General features: G+C 38.8%; 1 protein-coding gene across 4 annotated transcripts in view; it reads left to right on the forward strand.

Moving 5' to 3' along the window:
• The window catches only part of COL14A1 (collagen type XIV alpha 1 chain), a 238,104-nt gene that overhangs the window by 182,949 nt on the left and 30,591 nt on the right, over positions 1 to 24,564 (forward strand). For all 4 annotated transcript variants that reach the window (XM_061172169.1, XM_061172166.1, XM_061172167.1 and 1 more), the window contains exons 38-41: positions 881 to 934; positions 1,304 to 1,357; positions 13,186 to 13,239; positions 13,978 to 14,049. In XM_061172169.1, coding sequence (XP_061028152.1) covers positions 881 to 934; positions 1,304 to 1,357; positions 13,186 to 13,239; positions 13,978 to 14,049 — 234 coding nt within the window. The remainder of the gene's footprint in view (positions 1 to 880; positions 935 to 1,303; positions 1,358 to 13,185; positions 13,240 to 13,977; positions 14,050 to 24,564) is intronic.

Genomic DNA, 24,564 nt, shown 5'->3' on the forward strand with positions numbered 1-24,564 from the left:
TAAGTCCTTAGGGGGTGTGATAAAATCTAGAAAGTGACAAATGTTATACAAATTTAAGTTATTCATTTTGCATTTGTAGTAACTGTGGAAATAGCTTCATGAAAGCCATTTAATTATGATCTTTATCTCGACAGGCCTCAAAGTGTGGTGCTCTGAGTTTTAGATTATAGACAGTATACTCTCTACAGCCACATTTCTTTGTATAAGTTGTTTGTATCAATGAAAACAAATTCAATCCCACTCACTGATTTTCAGTGATCTTACTAGATGGATCTAGATTTAAGGAATAAAAACCAATCTCTGTCATCAGTATTTGAAGCATGATGCTTTTAAGCACATTTTTAGCAATCTTTCTGTGCATATGATTGTGTCTCCCTAGCTAAGAAGTCTTCTTTTCCAGAGTTATTTTCACATCTTAGAAAGCATTAACATGCCAGTTTGTATAATTACTACCACTATTACTACTACTAACTATTTGTTGAGGTCTTGCTACTTGTCAGGTACTGTGTTTGCTTTTCCATTCTTATAAATTTCTAGCCAAAACAAAACAAAAATATATAGAGATATAAGCTTTAAAACCTAAACTATAAATAATACTGAAATATTCGACTCCCCTCACATATTTACAGTATGAGCTTAGCCATATCAGACTGTATACACTGTGTTTAAACTATTCTGCTATGTAAACGTTCTGGTCCGTAGGCATGCTTACCTAGGTGGTGTAGCTTATGTGAAAAGTGAAATATGCTGTATTTGGATGTTAGTGTGAAAGCAATTTAATGTTGGAAATGTTAAAAGAGTCAGTGGAGAAAAAGGAAAAGACTGAGAATTTACCTATTTACCTATGTGAACTTAACCCCATGTCCTTCTGGTTGTTCAGGGAATGCCAGGCGAAAAAGGAGAGAAAGGAGGGACTGGACTTCCTGGCCCACAGGTATTATTTTTATTTTTTTATTCCGTTGCTCTCAGCTCTAGAGCTTTGCCAAGAAGAAAGAAGACTGTAGCGTCTGAAGTCAGTTGTGATCTTGGCAATGAGTGGTTTCTACACTGAGGACCATTCGCGTGTATTCATTTACTTCAGCCGCCTCTTACGGTCCTACTGATACTCCCCTGGGTGAGCCCTGGTGGGGGACATTTCTTTCCCTTCTGGTGAATAACTTCTGGGTTCTGAATGCTCAGTCAGGAAGGCCTCACCTTTATGCTATCAGGTTTGTTTGGAGGCCTTGATTTATTTCAGGAAAGCTGGGTGAGAGGGTAATTGGTTTTGATAACTCTGCCATTTTCCTGTCCTTGCTCTATCTAGGGCATTCCAGGAGGTGTTGGTTCACCAGGACGTGATGGCTCACCAGGCCAAAGGGTAAGGACTTGCCCAAGATTGCTCGTTAGCACAGTAGATTTCTCACCACGTCACTCTTGCTGTTGGCAAGTTCTATGCAAGGAAGGCAAACCAGGTGTTTTTTTGGGGTTTTTTTTTTTTTTTTCTTTATTTTTTCCTCCCATCTATCTGCATTCTACCGATCCTGCATCTGTTTCCCTTAACTGATGTTCTTCCATGTCTATAACTTTCCTCAAAACCTAGAAACTTTCATCAAACCTTCCCAAATTAGCCACACCTCTTTCTGAATGTTCCCATAACCTGAATATAGTTTGCACTGAATAGTGTGCATTGGTCTAACAGATTTTCCAGTTGTTTCAAATTCTCAAGGAGCAAACCTAAAGGAAATCAGGAATCATATGAATTGGAATTTAATTATTATGACTATCTGTATCATTCTCCATTTATTTAATATGCATCAATTATCAATTCCTGGAACCTGTTCAAGTGAACAGCAATAAAAGAAAGTACAAGGATGGTTGAGGGATGAGTTAACAACTAGAGTTTGTTTAGTCAACATGTCTTCACTGAGCCAGGTTTGAGGTTCTTGTCCTCAAAGAGTTTATAGCTTTTGGGGGGAAATAGAACCAAATAAGAAACATATGCTATAATGGGAGTATTGACACAGCCCTGTGGGAGCACAAAGAATAGATAACTAAGCCAGACTTGGAGGGTGAGGGAAAGCTTTCCAGAGGGGGCACCATACAGACTGGATTTCAACTGAGAGACAGAAATTAGCCAGATACATGAGGAAAGGAAAGCTATTGCAAGTAGAGAGAACAGCATATATGGCATATAAAGGAGTGGAGTTGAAGAGAAGGTGGGGCATTTCCATTACTGAACCTAGTTCCGTATGGCTGGAGATGAGACTGCAGTGTGTGTGTGTGTGTGTGTATACGTGCATGAGTGTACACGTGTGTACACACAGGTGTGGAGAGATTGTCAAGAGATGAAACTGAAGTGGTAAAAACAAACTCACTTACACCATCTATTCTTTTTTCAGACCAAGGATTTTGAGCTTTAACAGGAAGGTAATAGGAAGTCATTACATGTTCAGCAAGGGAGAGAGGCTGGTCTTCCTTAAAAGGACACCGATGTAGACATGTGGGCAGCTGCACAGTTTCTCTCAAGACTGAATTATATATAGTGGCCACCACTTAGATCCAGTCCAGTAAAGGACAACACATTTGGTGACATTCCCTGGTATTTCCAGGGACAACTAACCCACTAGGTTAGCAAACGATTGGCTGGAAGACACACTTCTCTACTCAAACAAGGCTGCCTTTAGCTATACTGCTCAAGAATAAGGAAATCATTTTTTCTGTAGGAGTGTAGGTGTGTGAATTTAAATTCCTTCCATGTTGGGTTTTTTTTTTTTTTTTTGGTTTCACATCCAACTTTCGTTTGCTTAAAATCTCAGTTTAGTCTCTATCTATCAAATGGAATTAGTCTGTAAAGCATGTCCAGGTGAAGGTATCTAAAAGAGGCATTCTCTAAAAGTTAGATTTATGTAGGTTTCTTGTACATGTGGAAGGAGTGTCTAAAAGTATTTATGTGTTTTGGCAAAGGGCTTAGGCTAAAATCCTGTGTGGTTACACACCTAGATTCCTTCATGATTCCTGAAGCTCTGAAAACAGCAATTCTAAAGATTTGGTTCAGTGAATTTACTTGATTTATCCATGCGTGGAGGCTAGTCTTGGCAAAGAACTCCCAAATCAAACATATTGGATTAGTGTCTAGATCATTTGGGTTTGGAATTCTTTTAAAACCAATATACCAACACAGACTTTTTATAAATATTTTGCCATTCTTCCAAACATGTTTTATTCTATAGGATAAAAAGTCTTAGAGTGTAATAAAGCGTTAATATATCTGTACATGGATTTTATTTCCCTCTCTCGCTCAATCTGGAGGTAAAACTTTCAAGTGTCTCTAATTCCTATTTTGAAAAATTCTTGGATGGGAATGGAATTGCTTTTTAAAACTGGTTTCCAGAGAGTACTTTTTCTTTATAGGGCCATGTTAAAAAAAAGCTTGTGCAAATCCTGTGACAATTGCTTTAGAAAAGATATTTGAGGGCAATACTATTCCAGAGTACAACTTGAGGGGGTGCCATTAACACAGAATAAAATATAGTGGTTCCTCCTAGAATTGTGTAGCGTGAGGAAGGGACTACCCTGCTTGAGGAAGGGACCACTTATATATTGGGTTGGCCAAAATTTTGTTCGGGAACGAACTTTTTGGCCAACCCAGTATTTTTTCAATATCTTAACATCTTACTTAATAAGATATTAGTTGAGCACATATCTTAATTGAGCACATACTATGTGCCATGTTCTATGCTCAGCCTAGAGAGAGTTGTTCATTACTACCTCCAGAAGGAAAAGATCCAGAACAGGAGAGACTTTCAATAACTAAAGGAGGCAATTTGTACATCATCTACTGGGAAGAAATAGAAGGAGGAAGTGGAATCAAGACCATGACTCTTCCCTGGGGCCAGGAAAACCAATGGGTCTTCATCGGAGACAGTCAAGCTGGGAGGAAAGATGGGTGAAAACAGAGTTATTTAGGAGGCTCTGATCTGTTTAGTCAAGTATCTGGGGTCTTAATGAAAGTAAAGGGTCTAAAACAATTAGATAGTTACTTAGCAGGATTGTACAGTTGGAGGTCCAGGACTAACTTTCATAGTGGTAGGAACAGATCTCAGACATGGAGCTCCTTCTTTCTGGTTAGGCTGTGGGAGAGGGGTGTTGCTGAAAGAGAGCTAAGGACAAACACTTACGATTATTCCTGCTCTGCCTTAGGCTATCCTAAAAGGCAAAGTTGCATTCAGAAAGGAAATAATGATAGTAGTAGTAATAATCATAATAAATAATAAGTAATAATAATGACAGTAACAACCATGGCATAGAACAGACTGAGAGCAAACACACTGGATGATGAAACTTACCGCTGAAATGCCTGAGAAACTAATTCCAGAAAACTGTCTGGGGAATCAGGAAGACTAGGTTATTTTGTCTTTTCTTTACTCCAAGCCCTGAAATCACTTCCCATTACTGTGCCTCATTTCCTCTGATCTTGAGTGAGTAAAGACCACTCAAGGCAAAGAAGGAGGAAGCTGGGATAAATATGCATGGTGATGTCCAATCAGTGCTTCTAGCTCCTTGGAGAGTTGCAGAGAGTAGGTGAGTGAGGTGTGCTGTAGGAGTGAGGGGCTATTTCTTACTGGTCATTCTTTCTTTTTAATCTTTGTCTTTTCTTATAGACTGTTAAGAATTCATAGCCCAAAGCTAGAACCATCACCTTGACTATTAGCTTAGGGAAAGGTTAGCATCCCTTACCCAGAGCCAGTGCCAATGTCACTTATTCATTTAGTCTACAAGGAAGGAGAGTTTAGCAGAGACTAAAAGAAAGATTAAGCATCTCCTCTTTAAACAGGAAACATGTTTTCTAATGTTTCTAGCTTATTCTGGCTTTTCCCAAGGGGAATCTTTGACTTGTAGAGGCAATCCTGGGCCTCAGGCCATAAGCAAGTCCAGCAAAAGTTGGACTTCTTCATTGAACCAGTCTCAGCCTCTTGCTGGGAAGCCAGTAGAGCACAATGCAGGACCACACCATATAAAGCAACAGGGCAAGTGCAGATTTAACAGCTGAATGTATTCAGGTATCAGTTTTCATTCTGAGTCATTCCAGACAACAGCATCTTTGTCTTATCTTTCTTTTCCACTGTCAATCTTGCCATCTCCCTTTTTGCCTCCTTCCTCTTCTTTTCTTGGTGTCTCTGACCCCAGGGTCCACCCTGTGATCTTTGGGTTCCTCTGAGGTAGGGTGGATCTCTCATCCCCCACCCTAGACACCCAGGTGGTCCTTAGAGAAACCAGGAAAAACAGGCAAGACATGGATGATAAGTATAAGCAGTGAAAGAAAGAACTGAAAAAGAAAGGAAAAACTACCTGTTTTCTAGTTCTGAGGCTCACTCATATCCAAGACCACCAGCTTTCTGTCAAGCATTCCAAATAGAAACTTTTAAAATTATTTTTATTTTCCAATTCTTACTATCATTTTATAAAAAGTCAGAGAGACAAGAAATAAAAATGACCAGGAGATATATATGTTATGGCACCTGGAAAGTAGTAATTCCTCCTTTGTACCAAGGGTGTTAGTTTTAAAATTCCAAGTAAACTGAAATTGGAATGCTTCCTTCCCTCCAAGTTACTGCTCCCTGCCTCTCCTGTCTTCATGCCATAACCACAGCCTTCCTTTTTCATCTATAAAAGGTGAAATACTGTTAAAAAAGTTCTACATATGAATTCTGCTGAACTTGTGTGGTTACGAGAAGCAGGATGGTCCAGTGGTAAATATCAGAGACTTGGACAGTTAGCCAGACCTCAGTTTGAACGCTAGCCATATGACACTGAGCCAGTTACTTAAAAAGTCCAAGCCTCACTTTCCTCATCTGTGAAGTGGAAAAAATAATATTCGACTCCATAGAGCTATTGTGGGAATTAATTCATATAAAGAATTTCTATATAAAATTTCAACTTTAGCTGATACAAGTATTCACTATTTTCAATGTAGATCTAATGAGTCAGGACAGTGCAATATTTTATAATGCCTGTCCTTAACATTATTAAGGCACCTTAGAAGATTTTAATGAACTATGAAAAAAGTCTAAAGAAAAAGCAAGTGGCTTGTTGTTTAATTTTCTTGGAGTCCACATTGAAAGGACGCTTGGAACGTGCTTCCTTTTTATGTGGGTTTGATGTAAACAAAGGCCATACTTGTGATGAATGTCCCACTTCATCAAAGCAAGTTGGACTTAAAATATACTTGAAAAATTGAACTTGAGTCAACGATCTGGATTTAATTCCTATCATAAATGTCAAGCTGTGATGAGAGATTCATCTAAGGACTGTTTTGTTAAATACTAATATTCATGATAATTATCCCCTTGAGTATCTTCCTTCCTCCAGAAGAAGAAATGTAAAAATCATCACAAAGCTAGTGGAGAGAACGATACGATTTTCCTTTTCATGGATCTAAACGGGTTTTTATAAATTCCCAGGAAAACATTCTCCCAATCAACCATAGTGATGGCAGTATATGCAATTGGGACTTGGCAGATTATTTTAATAAAAAGAGCAGCGGCCACTGTCATTGATTCTTGACTAAGTGCAGTGCTTTACAAATGTTATGTTCTCCAATCCTCAGAATAATCACGAATGCTAGGCACTGTTACCCCATTATATAGACAAAGAATCTGAAGCTCAGAAAGTTGAAGTAACTCAAACAATGCCACACAGCAAGCAAGCATTGCAGCCAGAATTATAATCCACTCTTAGGCTCCAACACTGCACTCTTTCCTTCCACAAAATTATGTTAAAGGGTAAAGTGGGATTTTGTTAATATGGGCAACTCTTCCAGTAAAAATATGAATAAGAAGGACTCCGTCACTGAAGATATCTCACCCAGCATTTTTTTGGGGCAGAAGGAACCCAGTTTGGGTTACTTTCTTGATGAAGTAGTAATTGATTGTTCACACATAAGAATATGTTTCTGTGATTACTTTTCACTTTTACTTGGATAGTGGCCCATCCGAGGAGAGAACTGTTACTTAGAGAATTAGTATCATGTTATTCCTGGCTTTAAAGATGCTTCTATTGGGGCATAGGGTACAAATGCTATCTGTCTTGCGCTCTGGTTCTAACGCTGTCCCTTGGGGTCAGGCGAGGCATTTTTATATTTGTAAACCAGCAGTTCCACAACTTAAACGACCAAATTGTTGTTTTGTGTTTTGTTTTGTTTTGTTTTTTAAATATGCATATTCCTGAGCTTCGGCCTCAGAGATTCAGATACAAAAGGTCTTGGGTATGACTTAGGTATGTATAGTTTTAAAAAAGCTTAATGACTCTAATAATCAGCTAGGTTTTAGAATCACTGAATAGTATATTATGTTAAGCCCTTTGTATGTCAAAGTAGTTTCTTGGGTAGAATATTGCTGTTGTTGTAATTCACTGAAGTCACCATTGCAGGTTACTAAAACTATACACATGTTTATATTTCTATATATACATTTAACTTATGTATGTAATATATATATTTGTACATTTAAAAAATAGTGTATTGTGTACATATATAAAATATATGTATATGTTTATATAAACATATATATACACACATACATGCTGTGTGTGTGTGTGTGTGTGTATGTGTGTGTGAGAAACTGAAAATTCCCCAGTGTGACTCAACATAGTATCACACTCAGGATTGATCTTGGATCTCTAACCTGGGCCAGTGTTTACAGAGTCTGTGGCTTTTTACCCCTTGGCCTCTTAATCTGGTGGTTGGTCTTAATCCTTAGTTGCAAGTAAAGCCTTATTTCCTATGGCTGACTGCCACGCTGGTCTCTTGCCGTTGCTGTCAGGGTTGAAACTGTGCAGATGGAGTTTCTTCAAGTGTGTCTTTAGTCCTCATTGCTTGAGTTTGTTCCGTTTCAACAAACTCATCAGATGCCAGCTGCTTACAGATCCCACTCTACCTGAGAGTGTGGTGTCCGTCAAAGGACCTTAACAATTGGCTGTGTTACTGCCAATTACGGTTCGTGTCCGTGGTCCACCCTTGCAGGCTTCAAAGAAGGCATGGATGGTGAATATCATAACTGAGTCACTGGCTCTGAGTGCTATTTCTGTTAGCTACATAAGCATAAATAGTCTAGCTTCTGCCTTTAGTTACAACACACTTTGTGGGCACATCTGTTTCATCCTTTAGATGCCATAGACACAGTACCTTGAAACTACAAACTTTTTAAGAGCCTACAAAAAGTGCTTGCCACCTGAAAAAAGCATATGTGTTTGCTCTAGTGTATGGAAAAGAAAACTGAAAAAATGAAAATTAATAAATTAGTTAAATGTCTGTAAAACATTACACTTTGCTAACTTCAACCATGGTTAAATTTAGTATTTATTCAAACATCAGTGATTTTTGAAAACACATTTTGGATAGATTTCCTTTTGCTGATAAATCATAGCCAACCATAACTTAATAAGTTGCTCAGAGCCAAATGTTTTCAAAAAAAATTATAAAAAGCCATTCAAGTTTTTATAGCAAAAATTATTTTTAATGTGGGTTGTTGGTGCGTATTAATATTTTGAGGTGGGAATCTCAAAAAGGAAAAATGATTGGAGCTACTCATGTTATAAAACACCCCTGTTTGTAAGTGGCTGATTTTATGCGCTTTAAAAAATAAACATGTCGGTTTAAGTGAATTCTCACATTATGCTTATTGTTTAATCTTCTATCCCCTAATATTCATTCTTCATTGCTTAATTAAAGTTTTCTGTTTTTTATGAGGGTGCTTAATCCGCAAACACACATGTACTGAGATTGGCTTCCTGATATGAAATGGATAATTTATAGATCTAGAAATGTCTGGGGAAGTGCAAACCCATTTCTAGCTGTTAAGGGCTGAAAACCATTCAGCGGGCTTTGATTAAAGTGAAGCTGAATCACAAAGCTAGAATTTGCCGATTATTTTGCCACGTACAATGCAGACATTTTACACGGTTTTTCTTTTCACCAAGTTGATTGCTTTGATATAAAAAGCTGCTGCCTTTGCTCCTCACCCTGAGAGAAGAGGTGAGGAAAGGGACCAGAACCCTGCCTAAAGAGCTGACTGGCATGTGAGGATGGGCTGTACTGTGGATGCTGCGGTGGTCCCTGAGCAGGGAGAGTGATGCAGTGTCCCAACCATCCTGGATCCCTTGACTTAAAATCCACCTCTTCTGTGAAACCCCACACCTGGATTAGGTGCCCTTCCTGCATGTTCCCATGGAATCTCCTAGTCCATCGTCATAGCTCGTTGTCATTTACTTTCAATTGTTGACTTTTCTCAAAACCGTCACCTCCTTGAAAAGAAAGTGTCTTGTTCATCATTGTCTACCCAAAACCTAGCAAAATGCCCAGCACATAGTAGTTCTACAAATGTGTTTCAGTAATGTGACAGATGTGAGGCTTACAAGTAAAAAAAAATCTTTCAAAGATAAATTTCAAGCATGATTCAAAAGTTATAAAATAAAACTATGTGATGAAATTGTGAACTTTTTTAGGGTTAGGAAGAGATTTGGGGGAAAAAGGGCTTTGATTATGTTTCTAAAATAATATTGAGCCTAACATCCTTTTAATTATAACCAGGTATAGCAAGTAAATTTTAATTTGGAATGGCGGAAACAGGAAACTCACAGTACCCTTAAGAACGCCTTTATTCTTGAACTATTATATGTAAAAATGTGCAGTAGTTCATGACATTCCATGAACAAAAGAGCTAGAGTAAAATGCACTGGAATGGATGCTACTGGTGCCCCAGTCAGAGCCCCTTTACCTGGCAGGTGTACTCCACCCCCCTGCTGCTGTGGGTTTGACTGCCAACAACTCACAGTTACCTCTTCTACAGAGAACTACCCTTGGAACTGCCACCTTGGCTCCAGTCAATAACTAACTGATGTGGGTATATAAAACCTTGCGGTAGGTCAACTCTGAGGTGTAACTCACGCTCCAGAGCTCCCCATGGGGTCAGACTGAAGCCAGTCTTAGCTAAATCCAATTCTAACCTAACCTCTTTGCCTGCCCTCTCCTGCCTCCTTCATACCTAAAAGCTTTCTCGCAAAAACACTCCCTCTATAAATCAAAGGCACAACAACCCAGTCTGCTTCTAGGAAACCACCCCTCAGATAGTCACTGAAATGAAATTTCAGCTTCTGAGCTAGATAACTCCCGATCCCTTTCCTCCAGGCTTGTGGAGGGTTCAAGAGCAAAGACGGATAAGATTGGCATCCCCCTACCCCCTCAGCCCACACTATGCTTTTCCGGACTAATTATACTTGCAATTCGTATTTATTCAACATGATAACCAGAGCACTTCTTCCAGGTGCCTCACTTTTATTCAAATTTAACTTTTTATTAGTACCTATTTTGTGCCAACCATGTGCTAGGGAGGTATTAGGAATGGAACGGTGAATAAGACATGATTTCTGCCCTCAAAAAAAAAGAAATCTCAGCTTCTGAGGATGTGCTTTCGGTAGAAGAACACAGAGTGAACAAACATGTAGTCTCTTCTTTTGATTTGAACACACAGAAGCAATAGCCTCTCGGCCAAATTTAGCTCCTATATAAGAACGACATTTCATCCTCTTCCCTTCCAGATGATACGCACGTGGTGTCTGTAAATCAAGTGAATTCAAAACTGTTCTCAAGAGCATCCTTCCAGAGCCACGATGAAGGAGAGCACTGACAGATCATTGCTTTGTAAACTCCTTCAGATCATTGCTTTGTAAACATGATTGGGAGAGGGGAGTCAATGTATTATTTCCTGCAGGTCTTCCTTGGAATAACGCAGTTTTCTTTTCAGAAAATATGACATGGCTTGCCTCCCTCTATAAATAAAATTGCCCTTGCTTGTTTTTGAGATTTTTTTTCTCTCTGGACACAACCTGGAAAAGAGTCAGGGAGGGCTTCCTGCAGCAATGCTACACTTTTGACTGCTGGGCCATGGTGTTGGCTGTGTGTCATGTGTGGCCTTACACACAAGTGTGTGTTTGCTTCCCCTCCAGTGCTGGAAAAGTTTTAAGGCAGGAAGCAAATGATGTCCTTTGAAAAATGTCTTCTTAAATTATTGCCTATGTGCTCAGAGGCCCTTTTTTTCTTATGTGAACTTCATCTAGAAAATAATAGTAGATTTAAAAAAAATTTTTTTAATGGTAAGGTCTCCTAAGTTTTCTCACTGATCATATGAGGGAGTTGGGCTGGAGGAGTTCCAAGGTTCTGTTTTTCTTTTACATATTCTGATTTTTTTACACCCTTTTCCTGGATATGCTGTATTTAAACTCCATGTAAAATAATTTCTTTCAACCTATGTCAGTATTAATTTTTGTTGTTTAGCTAGCAGATCCAAAGAAGGATGTGTGTGTGTGTATGTATGTAAGGATGTGTGTGTGTGTGTGTGTGTGTGTGTAGTTTAATCTGTATCAGGGCCTATCACTGAAGCTTTCTGACTTAATAATATTTTTGAATGAATAACTAAAGTGAATGAATAGAAGTAGTAGAGAAAAAAAACCACTAGCTTTTATATTAGTATAGGATAACTGTTATAGCAAAGACCCTAAAATCTCAGTGGTTTCAAGCAAATAAAAAAAAATAAATTAAGTGAAATAAAATAAAGTCTATTGTTTGGTCACAGCCAGTGCTGTCGACAGAATAGGTAGAGGAGTGGGGCCGTGGGGTGGAGCTAGTCTCTGATCCATGCGGTCTCTTAGGGACTCAAGGTCTTTCCGTCTTGGGACACTTTGATCTTCAACATGTGGGCCCTAAAGTTGTTAAAGAAGGGGAAAAGAAAGTGGAGGATTACCCATAGGAAATTTTTATGAACCAGAACTGGAATTGGCCCCTTTCCACGGTCCAGAACTCAGCCCCACGGCTCTAACAGAATTGCTGGAACAGTAGGCTGGGAGATGTTACCTCATAATGTGCCCAGGCAGAAAAGGAAAACCATCAAGATTGGTGGGTTCTAGAATCCTCTGCCTTAGCTGGTTTTAAGACCTGCTAGTATTCGAGCTTGAGAGCATGATGAAAGGGGCTTGCTGACCACTGCTTTTCCTACACACCTATCCTACCCCCTCTTCATGCCACCTTTCATTTCGTACATTTTCTCCCAACTCACACCATTTCCTTTCATCCAGCCTCATCCTGACTGTCTTTTATTTGATACCTTGACATAAGGAGACATAATGTGAATGTGGATGGGGACCCCTAAGGAGAAGGATTTTCATGAGCCAGATAAATGGAAAAGACAGCTCACTGGGAAAGTGGCACACATTTCAGAAAAGGAATTGGGAGAGGCAGCAAGGAAGCCAGGAGATGTTGGTTTGAGTTGACTTGAGATGAGAATGGGTTATTCTAGTAGGGGACAAATCCCAAGATGAAAAGTCCATTTCTCCATGTAGTAGAAAGTAATGTCTGAACAAAATTTTATAAACTTATTATAAAATTCAGATTGAAGATTCTCTCTCATGTTTTTAACTGCATTGGAAAGACCAGCATCCACAATTAAGAACTACAATCTTTTGAGAGTAAGTCACTCCAGCTGTTCTATTTTTTTTTTAACATTCACATAAAAATAACATGCACATACACACATTCAATAATTGAGGAAGATATTTTTATAAAGAACATCGTTTGCTTTCTGCCTTAAACTCTTCCATCATGGAATAGGAAGCAAACATGTACACACATTCAGTAAACCTGCTCAGCAGTCAGAACTGTATTATTACAGCAGGAAATCCCCCCAGATTTGCCCCCAGGCAGCTCCTGAAGAGCTGCAGAGTTGCAGATATTGTAATACTCCTAATTTGTAATATAGATTCCTGTGATAGGGATTCCCTGCCCCAAACTCCCTTAGGTCCTGAAAGACACTAATTCGTCTTTTTGGCTGGTCATTAATGACCAGAATTGATCTCCCTTCTCACTTATTATGCTTAGTTTAATAAAAAACACTTTCTGGAAACAAGTTCCTGTTTATGTTTGTAAGTGGTATCTCTTACACCTAAAATTCTTACATCGGACAATTTCATAGAGCCAACAGACACAAAAGTCTTTGCCAAGAACAATTCCCATGAAGGGTATGAAAACAGTGAATCCTTGGAAGTCCAGAGTAAATGACAGGACTTGCCCCCCAGATATTAAATGGGATTAAGTGCACCTTTTCTGAAAGCCATGTAAAGCAACTGCATAGTTGACACACCATGTTTTTCTTCCCCCAGGGCTTTCCTGGAAAGGATGGATCCTCTGGCCCTCCGGGACCACCAGGGCCAATTGTAAGTATTTCCAGGAACTACTGGGATGTAGTACTGCTTTAAAGCAATTCATTTCTTTTGAGAGATTTTCTTCTGCCAAACCTTTCACCTTGGCAGCCATCTTTGCTATAGTGTAACAACTCGTCCCTTGGTACAGAGCTCTTCCTAAAACATCCTTAAAAAATAATGTATCCATGTGGCTTGATTATTCTACCTCTGAGCCACTTTGCCATAAGATCACCTGCTTTGATTTAGTTTTTATTAGACACAGATAAGACTTGAATTTTTTTTTCTTTTTAGATTTTTATTGGAGTATCGTTGATTTACAATGCTGTGTTAGTTTCAGGTGTACAGCAAAGTGAATCAGTTATACATATAGATATATCCCCTCTTTTTTAGATTATTTTCCCATATAGGCCATTACAGAGTATTGAGTAGCATTCCCTGTGCTCTACAGTAGGTCCTTGTTGATTATCTATTTTCTATATAGTAGTGTGTATATGTCACTACTATATATAAAAAAGGCTTGAATTTGAAAGAACTACATCTAACCGACAGAGTGGAGACTTTTCCAAAACTGTCTTCCTTACTTTTGTGGTACGTTAGTTGGAAACAGGAGTGAGCAGTGAATCCTGAAGACTTGGTGTTGGGCGGGGAGGTGAGGTTAACTGTGCATGTTTGTTGCTCTTTCTTGAGAGCTAGCTGTTTTCCATGACAATGAGTGAGTCCTCACCTTTACTCCATATTCCTGTCTATTAGGGCATTCCCGGAGCCCCTGGAGCCCCAGGAATCACAGGAAGCATGGGACCCCGAGGCGCCCTCGGGCCACCTGTGAGTATGTGGCTGTAGCCAGTCAGGATGGTTGCCCAGTTATCCCTCTGGTTTATTTATGTGTTTAAATTTACAGCATCTTTTTTGGTCAAAATGTTTTTTTCAGGACTGGATTCTGTGGGAATCCATAAGGAAAACAGAGACTCTCCTAGGATAAAGATTAAGATCAGACTGTGCATATATCATGGCTAAAGACAAATGGTCCCAACAGGGAATAATCTGCAGCTAAACTTCTGCTTATATATATTTCCATTGTTTGTTATTCTGTATTTGGCTAAGTCTACTCAGTGCCATCTTTACAGGGATTGGGTACAATACTATCTGTTAATTAGGCCTGTCTCCTGGGTGAGAAATACAAGGCTGGAGAAAGTCAAGGATTAGTGAGAATGGGAAGAGATTTTTCTTTTCTAAATTCTGCGAGAAAGACAGAATTTGCCATTAAAACACACACTCACACATTCGCGAATAGTGGTGTAAATGAAAGCCCAGTGAATGGAACTAATTACCTCCCATTTCTGTGCTTCTAATCTCTTAGGTTGGTGCTTAAATGTGATCAGTGGAGGGGGTAGGGGTAGGATGGGGGAGAAACAGATGAGCCTATCTGGGCCTGTTTCCCCGTCTGTAAAATAAGGTTGCTGAATTACAGCCTCCAAAGGCACACTTGGCATCTTCTGCGACTTGCAAATTGTTCCTTCTGGGTGTAATTATTAGTCAGCCTTCTGATATTATCTGCGAGGTACCAAATCTGTATCCATAAACTAAAGCAATTGAGAAGTGTCAATGTATATACATTGCAGATGTGCTGAGGATTCATGGAACAGTGAAATCTGAAGGGTGAGGGTAGGAGAGGTTAATGAAGTAGATTTCTACTCCCTGCTATAACAATTACCACAATCTCAGGGGCTTAAAACAACACAAATTTATTATCTTACAGTTCTGTAGGTCAGAAGCCTGATGTAGTCTCACTGGGTTTTAAAATCAAGGTGTCAGCTTTTCCTTTCTGGAAGTTCTAGGGGAGAATCTATTTCCTTGCCTTCTCTAGCTTCTAAAGACTTCCCACCGTCCTTGGTTTGTGGCCCACTTTGAAGTCAGCAGTGTCGCATTTCTCTGACCATTTTTCCATAATCATATCTCCCCCGAACATAGCCCAGAAAGTTTCTTTGCTTTGAATGATGTATGTGATTACATTTGGGCCACCCAGATAATCCTAGATAATCTCCCTACATTACTTCAAGATCCTAACTAAATCACACTTCAAAGTCCTTTTGCCACATAAAGTAATATATTCACAGGTTCTGGGGATTAGGACATGAACACTTCAGGGGCCTTTTTCTGCCTACCACACTGAACAAGGCATAACAGAAACATTGGTTCTCATTCAGAAAGAAACTCTCTCCCTCTAGCTACTCAGATAGTCACTCTTTATTCTTGAAACTCATTTCAATAAAATGATTTTGCCCTCAGGGTCCTATTCTAGACTGTGATTCACATGACACATATGCAGGTACACAAACACACATAAGACATGAACATAAAAAATGCCTCCAGATTTTAGCAAACGCATCCTCATTTGCACACCCAAATAAAGCTCTCCTTAGTTGTCATTTTACAAAGCCATATACTTATGGAAGATAGCTACATTGTCATGGTGCAAAACCCTTTTAGATCTCCTCTTTTCATATCAAACTGCTAATGGGTCACAGAAGAAAATTTGATTGCTTTATCCTCACACATTTTTTTCTATTATCTCTGCTACCAGGCTTCAGTCCACTTCCCAAAATGTGCTCCAGGGAACAAGAGTTCCAGAATATGTCAGCAGGGCCCAGAGAGCAAGGGGTTCTGGGAAAGAAGTCTCAGAGACAGTGTATACTAAATCTGTTTCTCAGAAAGTCATGACAAATTTTAGGATAGCAAAGACTTTGAGGCACCTTAAGGTGAAACAAAAAACCAAAACACTGGTTTAACTTGGTTAGACAACAAACAAATGTATTTGTGCAGTTTCCCTTAACCCAAGCTGGGTTGATCCTAACCGCAGAGGGATAGACTGCGATAGGAAAGAACAGGCTCTAGGAGTACTTGGGAGAGAACAGTGGGCTGGGGGAGGAGTAGAGAGTGAGACATGAATTACATTAGGTAAGTAGGACCCCACCCTGCTTATCCATCTGGCCTTTTGCAGCTCTAGAATAGACTTTAAATATGGGGCATAGAAAAATAGCAATACATTTTTTCCTGGAAATAAAACACTTGTTAATAATATTATCTTCTATTATAAATCAACAGAAAAGGGCCAATGATGGTGGCATTTATATCAGAGACAGCACTGGGTATTCTCTCAAAAGCCAGTTGTTCTCTGAACCGTCCCGCCCAGACTTTTCCCTGTGCTTTGGGCAGGGAGGAGCCATATGCCTGCTGGCTGCCAGACTGGCGTGTCTAGTAAAGTAGGCTCAGTGTCATGGTGTAAAGGCCTTGATTGATTTCCCATGGATGTCTGTCTAGGAAGGCGTAAGGGAAAGAGACCAAGAAAGACGCACCGCTCCACTGAAAATAGCAGTGTGTTTCCTATAGTCGGTGCCAGGAAAATGCTTGCTTTCATGAACCCTGCTTTTAGCTGCTGACTTCCCAGGACAGAATGGGCATAATGCTGTTGCAGTCATAATTCCTACCTGAGGCTTAAGCATAAGCTAAAATATGGTGTCTCCCCTTGCAGGAGAACAGATAGTGATGAAGCACATGGAAGAAGGGACCACGCATTTAGCTTGAAATCAATATAGGTAGAAAGGTCTAGTGCTCCATCATTTAAAGAGCGCTGCATTAGAAGTCAGGAAACTAGGTTCTAGACATGGCCCTCACATGACCTTAACTAGCTGTGTGAGCCATGTCACTTAAGCAATTTATCTAGCTTCTCAGAATGTCAATTTCCCAATTAATTCATTTAAAAATATTTACCGAGTAGCTACAATATGTACAAGAGATGTGAGGGACAAGGGTCCATGAGGCGTATAAAAGATGACCAAGATATTTTTCCACATTCATGGAAGAGCTAGAGAGAATGATGATTTTTGTTTTATATAAGAAAGTATAATAAAAGTCAGACAGTGAGAAATGCCTTAAAGGAAAGACAAGGAAAGTTCCATTGAGGGAGACAGACAGTCAGAGACAGACATACAGAGGGAGATAACCCCGTGCCCTCAGTTGAGGGTGTGAGGGGAACAGCTCCTGAAAGAGCCTGTGTTTTAATAGGATCTTTCACAGATGGGTGTGATTTCCACCTACAAAGACATGAAGATGGCATCCTTTAGATGGGGATTGTAATAAAACATAAAGCAAACACAGGGCAACCCTGTCTGTTGTACCTTTTAATATTTTTCACCTCTCTTTCTTGCTTCATCACCACTGCCACAGTTTAATTTCAAACCCTCTTCATTTCTCACCAAGACTGTCATGAGAAGCTCTAACTGCTTCTTGTGAAATGAAGAGGGTTTGAAATTAAACTGCATTAAGCAGAAGCCCCTTGCCTCTGCACTAGCTCTGGTCTGTTCATTCTCCAGTTGCCAAAAGATCTTTCTAGTACAGATCTTTCTGTTGTGTCATTTCCTGGCTTGAATCTCCTCACTGGATCCCTGTCACCAGGGGATAGGGCCCAAATATTCAGCCACATATACATAGCCCTGGACGATGGGCCCTTACTTTACCCTCCGACTTGATGTGGCATCATCCTTTCTCTTGGAGGAATGACAACATCCCTTGGAGTTGTCACCCCAAATTATTTAAAGCTCCCCCAATATATGCCATCCTGTTTCACACTTCTTTTTCTTTTTTTTTTTTTGCCTTTTGGGGATGCTCTTCCATTTGTCTGGGTTGCTTTCTCCTCCTTTCTCCACCTGGTGAGCTCCTGGCTATTCTCTCTCTTAAACTGTGCACTTCCTGTGTGAGGCCACCCTCATGTCCTCAGGCTGAGAGACTTCATTTCAGCTATAGATGTCCATCTCTCCACGAAAGGAGAGTTCCTTGAGGGCAGAAATTTTATCATACTCATGTTCTTATTCCTAGACCCCAGCTCAGTATCATAGAGGGTACTTAATAAGTGTTTGTTAAAAGAAGAATGAAGGTATGATTGCCTTCCAGTTAGGCTGATGTTCAGGTGAGTATGAGAAGATTATTCTTATAGATTGGGGGTCAGATGTGGGAGACATTTAGAGCTGAATGAGGGATGTTTTGATTTTGGTTAGCAGACATCTAATATTTGGAGCTTGGACCATGAGATCATTCTTCTTGCCTTCAGCACTAAAATTCTGTGAATCTATGAATGTAGCTACTGTGTTTTCTTTTCTTTACATTTCAAGGGTTCCTGAAATTAAAGGAAAATGTGCCACTTTTTCTTGCCTACATGTACAGGGAATGTGTGTTTTCCCTCAAAGCATACTTTGGTGGAGTTATGAACCTTAATTCACTCAGGAATTTTTAGTTTGTTTTACTTTACAAAAATCAAAGAAAAAATGTCAGAGAAGTTGGAATAAAAAATAATTTCTTGCCATTCAGATATATTCACTAAATGGATCTTTCTTGGAGATCGCCTAGCTACCTCCTGCAGCTACTTAGTAACAAGCATTGTGAGGCTGAGTTTGAGGAATTTCAGGCCCAATTAAATACATCCATCCCTATATACCAGAAGGTGCCCACAGCTGATGCTGTCCATTTACCTTATCACTCAGGTTTGCATTGTAGTTTCTTCTTCTTTTTTCTTCTTCTTCTTTTGTTTTTTTGGCTGCGCAGCGTGGCATGCAGGATCATAGTTCCCCAACCAGGGATCAAACCTGCATCCCCTGCCGTGGAAGCGTGGAGTCTTAACCACTGGACCACCAGGGAAGTCCCTGTAGTTTCTTTTTCTAAGTTTCAAGCATTTCAGACAAGACAACTTAATAAATGATAGCTAGCAATGGAAATATCAAAGAATACATTGGTTCAGAAACAAGAATACTCAAGATAAAATAGATTATAAGAAATGACTCAAGTAAAATGATGTCACTCGAAAAAAACAAAAATCAAATAAAACAAAACAAAACAAAAATCTAGTTCTGAATGACTACAGTGAGGTTTGGGAGATGTATGTTTGCTTTTTAAATTATTATTTAATTAGGAAAAATATTATCTTCACTGAAATAAAAGATTCTGGCTAGCAAATTTGTTGAGCAGTGTTCTCTTTCATGGCAGCAGTAGTGTGTACTGGGGAGAGTGCAGATTCTGGAGCTTAGCTGATTGGGTTCAGGGCCCAGATTTTCCATCTTCTTATTGTGTGACCTTGGGCAAGTTATTTGTCTTCTCAGTACATCACTTCCCTTATATGTAAAATGGAAGTAATATCTCATAGGGTTGTTATAAAGAATAAATAAGTTTATCTCACAGGAATCTTACAAGGATTAAATGAGTTCATTTTATAGGGCTGTTATAAGAGTTAAATGAGTTAATACACCGAGGACAGTGCTTGGAACATGGTAAAATCAGCTTGAGTTTTAAACTACTAGTATTTACAAACAGTTTCTTAGTATATTAAAAATGTGAAATAGTTACTTATTTTTGTTTGCTGATTTTTGTTTTTGCTTTGCGTCGAATGCTTGCAAAGGAAGTAGGCAGCAGTCTAGATTTATAATAAATATTTAAATATTGGACTTAGTTGAATGTTCGAGTGACTCTTTTATGCAAAAAATGGGCTAGGTGGTTTTGGAAACATAAAGTAATATAAGTTATGGTCCCCAGTATTAGAGGTCTTACCATCCACACAGAGAGAAGAGAAATCCATGCAATGACTTGTCGCTATACTACAATAAAAATTTAGTGTCAAATAGGTGATACTTGAACTAAGTATTGCATTAGAATATTCCTATTGTTGATACCTAATTTATAAGGTATATGCTTAATACCTTTCTCACATTTCAAATGTTTTTATACACTGACTAGACCAGGTCTGTGAGAATGAGAAGTTGTAATTTTGATGAGCAAGAGGTGGGGAAGATGGGGCTAAATAACGAGACTTTGAATTCGAGGACTTTGACTTTGTCACATGGATGTCTAAGAATCACTGAGTGACTTTTGAATAGAGGAAGAGCTGCCATCAATCAACAGTCACTGAGCTTTCTAAGTTGTATGCTGGTAGTATCTGAGGAGGATGAGACTAGTGGTTGTGTAGAGGATGAACTGGAAGGGAGGGTTTTTAGTTTGAGAAGCCAGCTAGAAGAAAGTTGCAAATGCCCTGGTGTGAGATGGTTAGGGTAGCACCTGGGTGGTGGAGTAGAAGGGATGGATATAAGAGGAATTGCAATGCAAAAAGTGTGCATGTATGTGTGTGTATGTGTGTGTAATAGACATGCAAGAGGCAAGGGAAGGGACATTCACAGAAAGATAGACAAGATGAAAAGGCAGAGGGCTATGTACCAGATGAAGGAACAAGATAAAACCCCAGAAAAACAACTAAATGAAGTTGAGATAGGCAACCTTCCAGAAAAAGAATTCAGAATAATGAGAGTGAAGATGATCCAGGACCTCGGAAAAAGAATGGAGGCAAAGATAGAGAAGATGCAAGAAATGTTTAACAAAGACCTAGAAGAATTAAAGAACACACAAACAGAGATGAACAATACAATAACTGAAATGAAAAATACACTAGAAGGAATCAATAGCAGAATAACTGAGGCAGAAGAATGGATAAGTGACCTGGAAGACAGAATGGTGGAATTCACTGCTGCGGAACAGAATAAAGAAAAAAGAATGAAAAGAAATGAAGACAGCCTAAGAGACCTCTGGGACAACATTAAACGCACCAACGTTCGTATTACAGGGGTCCCAGAAGGAGAAGAGAGAGAGAGAAAGGACCCGAGAAAATATTTGAAGAGATTATAGTTGAAAACTTCCCTAACGTGGGAAAGGAAATAGCCACCCAAGTCCAGGAAGTGCAGAGAGTCCCTGGCAGGATAAACCCAATGAGAAACATGCCGAGACACATAGTAATCAAATTGGCAAAAATTAAAGACAAAGAAAAATTATTGAAAGCAGAAAGGGGAAAACGACAAATAACATACAAGGGAACTCCCATAAGGTTAACAGCTGATTTCTCAGCAGAAACTCTACAAGCCAGAAGGGAGTGGCATGACATATTTAAAGTGATGAAAGGGAAAAACCTACAACCAAGATTACTCTACCCGGCAAGGATCTCATTCAGATTTGATGGAGAAATCAAAAGCTTTACAGACAAGCAAAAGCTAAGAGAATTCAGCACCACCAAACCAGCGCTACAACAAATGCTAAAGGAACTTCTCTAGGTGGAAAAGGACCTACAAAAACAAACCCATAACAATTAAGAAAATGGTAATAGGAACATACATATCGATAATTACCTTAAACGTGAATGGATTAAATGCTCCAACCAAAAGACACAGACTGGAGTAGCAATTCTCCTATAAGACAAAATAGACTTTAAAATAAAGACTATTACAAGAGACAAAGAAGGACACTACAAAATGATCAAGGGATCAATCAAAGAAGAAGATATAACAATTGTAAATATTTATGTACCCGACATAGGAGCACCTCAGTACATAAGGCAAATACTAACAGTCATAAAGGGAGAAATCGACAGTAACACAATCATAGTAGGGGACCTTAACACCCCACTTTCACCAATGGACAGATCATCCAAAATGAAAATAAATAAGGAAACACAAGCTTTAAATGATACATTAAACAAGATGGACTTAATTGCTATTTATAGGACATTCCATCCAAAAACAACAGAATACACATTCTTCTCAAGTTCTCATGGAACATTCTCCAGGATAGATCATATCTTGGGTCACAAATCAAGCCTTGGTAAATTTAAGAAAATTGAAATCGTATCAAGTATCTTTTCCGACCACAACGCTATGAGACTAGATATCAATTACAGGAAAAAATCTGTAAGAAATACAAACACATGGAGGGTAGACAACACACTACTTAATAACCAAGAGATCACTGAAGAAATCAAAGAGGAAATCAAAAAATACCTAGAAACAAATCACAATGAAAACACAATGACCCAAAACCTATGAGATGCAGCAAAAGCAGTTCTAAGAGGGAAGTTTATAGCTATACAAGCCTACCTTAAGAAACAAGAAACATCTCAAATAAACAACCTAACCTTACACCTAAAGCAATTAGAGAAAGAAGAACAAAAAAACCCTAAAGTTAGCAGGAAGAAAGAAATCATAAAGATCAGATCAGAAATAAATGAAAAAGAAATGAAGGAAACGATAGCAAAGATCAATAAAACTAAAAGCTGGTTCTTTGAGAAGATAACAAAATTGATAAAACATTAGCCAGACTCATCAAGAAAAAAAGGGAGAAGACTCAAATCAATAGAATTAGAAATGAAAAAGGAGAAGTAACAACCGACACTGCCGAAATACAAAGGATCATGAGAGATTACTACAGGCAACTATATGAATAAAATGAACAACCTGGAAGAAATGGACAAATTCTTAGAAAAGCACAACCTTCCGAGACTGAACAAGGAAGAAATAGGAAATATGAACAGACCAATCACAAGCACTGAAATTGAAACTGTGATTAAAATTCTTCCAACAAACAAAAGCCCAGGACCAGATGGCTTCACAGGCGAATTCTATCAAACATTTAGAGAAGAGCTAACATCTATCCTTCTCAAACTCTTCCAAAATATAGCAGAGGGAGGAACACTCCCAAACTCATTCTACGAGGCCACCATCACTCTGATACCAAAACCAAGACAAAGGTGTCACAAGGAAAGAAAACTACAGGCCAATATCACTGATGAACATAGATGCAAAAATCCTCAACAAAATACTAGCAAACAGAATCCAACAGCACGTTAAAAGGATCATACACTATGATCAAGTGGGGTTTATCCCAGGAATGCAAGGATTCTTCAATATACGCAAATCAATCAACGTGATACAGCATATTAACAAATTGAAGGAGAAAAACCATATGATCATCTCAGTAGATGCAGAGAAAGCTTTCGACAAAATTCAACACCCATTTATGATAAAAACCCTGCAGAAAGAAGACATAGAGGGAACTTTCCTCAACATAATAAAGGCCATATATGACAAACCCGCAGCCAACATCATCCTCAATGGTGAAAAACTGAAACCATTTCCACTAAGATCAGGAAAAAGACAAGGTTGCCCACTCTCACCACTATTATTCAACATAGTTTTGGAAGTTTTAGCCACAGCAATCAGAGAAGAAGAAGAAATAAAAGGAATCCAAATCAGAAAAGAAGAAGTAAAGCTGTCACTGTTTGCAGATGACATGATACCATACATAGAGAATCCTAAAGATGCCACCAGAAAACTACTAGAGCTAATCAATGAATTTGGTAAAGTAGCAGGATACAAAATTAATGCACAGAAATCTCTTGCGTTCCTATACACTAATGATGAAAAATCTGAAAGGGAAATTAGGAAAACACTCCCATTTACCAGTGCAACAAAAAGAATAAAATACCTAGGAATAAACCTACCTAGGGAGACAAAAGACCTATATGCAGAAAACTATAAGACACCGATGAAAGAAATTAAAGATGACACAAACAGATGGAGAGATATACCATGTTCTTGGATTGGAAGAATCAATATTGTGAAAATGACTATACTACCCAAAGCAATCTACAGATTCAATGCAATCCCTATCAAATTACCAATGGCATTTTTTACAGAACTAGAACAAAAACCCTTAAAATTTGTATGAAGACACAAAAGACCCCAAATAACCAAAGCAGTCTTGAGGGAAAAAAACAGAGCTGGAGGAATCAGACTCCCTGACTTCAGACTATACTACAAAGCTACAGTAATCAAGACAATATGGTACTGGCACAAAAACAGAAATATAGCTCAATGGCACAAGATAGAAAGCCCAGAGATAAACCCACGCACCTATCATCAACTAATCTATGACAAAGGAGGCAAGGATATACAATGGAATAAAGACAGTCTCTTCAATAAGTGGTGCTGGGAAAACTGGATAGTTACATGTAAAAGAATGAAATTAGAACACTCCCTGACACCATACCCAAAGTAAACTCAAAATGGGATAGAGACCTAAATGTAAAACCAGACACTATAAAACTCTTCGAGGAAAACATAAGAAGAACACTCTCTGACATAAATCACAGCAAGATCTTTTTCATCCACCTCCTAGAGTAATGGAAATAAAAACAAAAATAAACAAATGGGACCTAAGGAAACTTAAAAGCTTTTACAAAGCAAAGGAAACTACAAACAAGACGAAAAGACAACCCTCAGAAAGGGAGAAAATATTTGCAGACGAATCAACGGACAAAGGATTAACCTCCAAAATGTATAGACAGCTCATGCAGCTCAATATTAAAAAAACAAACAAACCAATCCAAAAATGGGCAGAAGACCTAAATAGACATTTCTCCAAAGAGGACATACAGATGGCCAAGAAGCACATGAAAAGCTGCTCAACATCACTAATTAT

This window comes from Eubalaena glacialis, chromosome 17 (genome assembly GCF_028564815.1).
Source record: "Eubalaena glacialis isolate mEubGla1 chromosome 17, mEubGla1.1.hap2.+ XY, whole genome shotgun sequence".
Taxonomy (NCBI): domain Eukaryota; kingdom Metazoa; phylum Chordata; class Mammalia; order Artiodactyla; family Balaenidae; genus Eubalaena; species Eubalaena glacialis.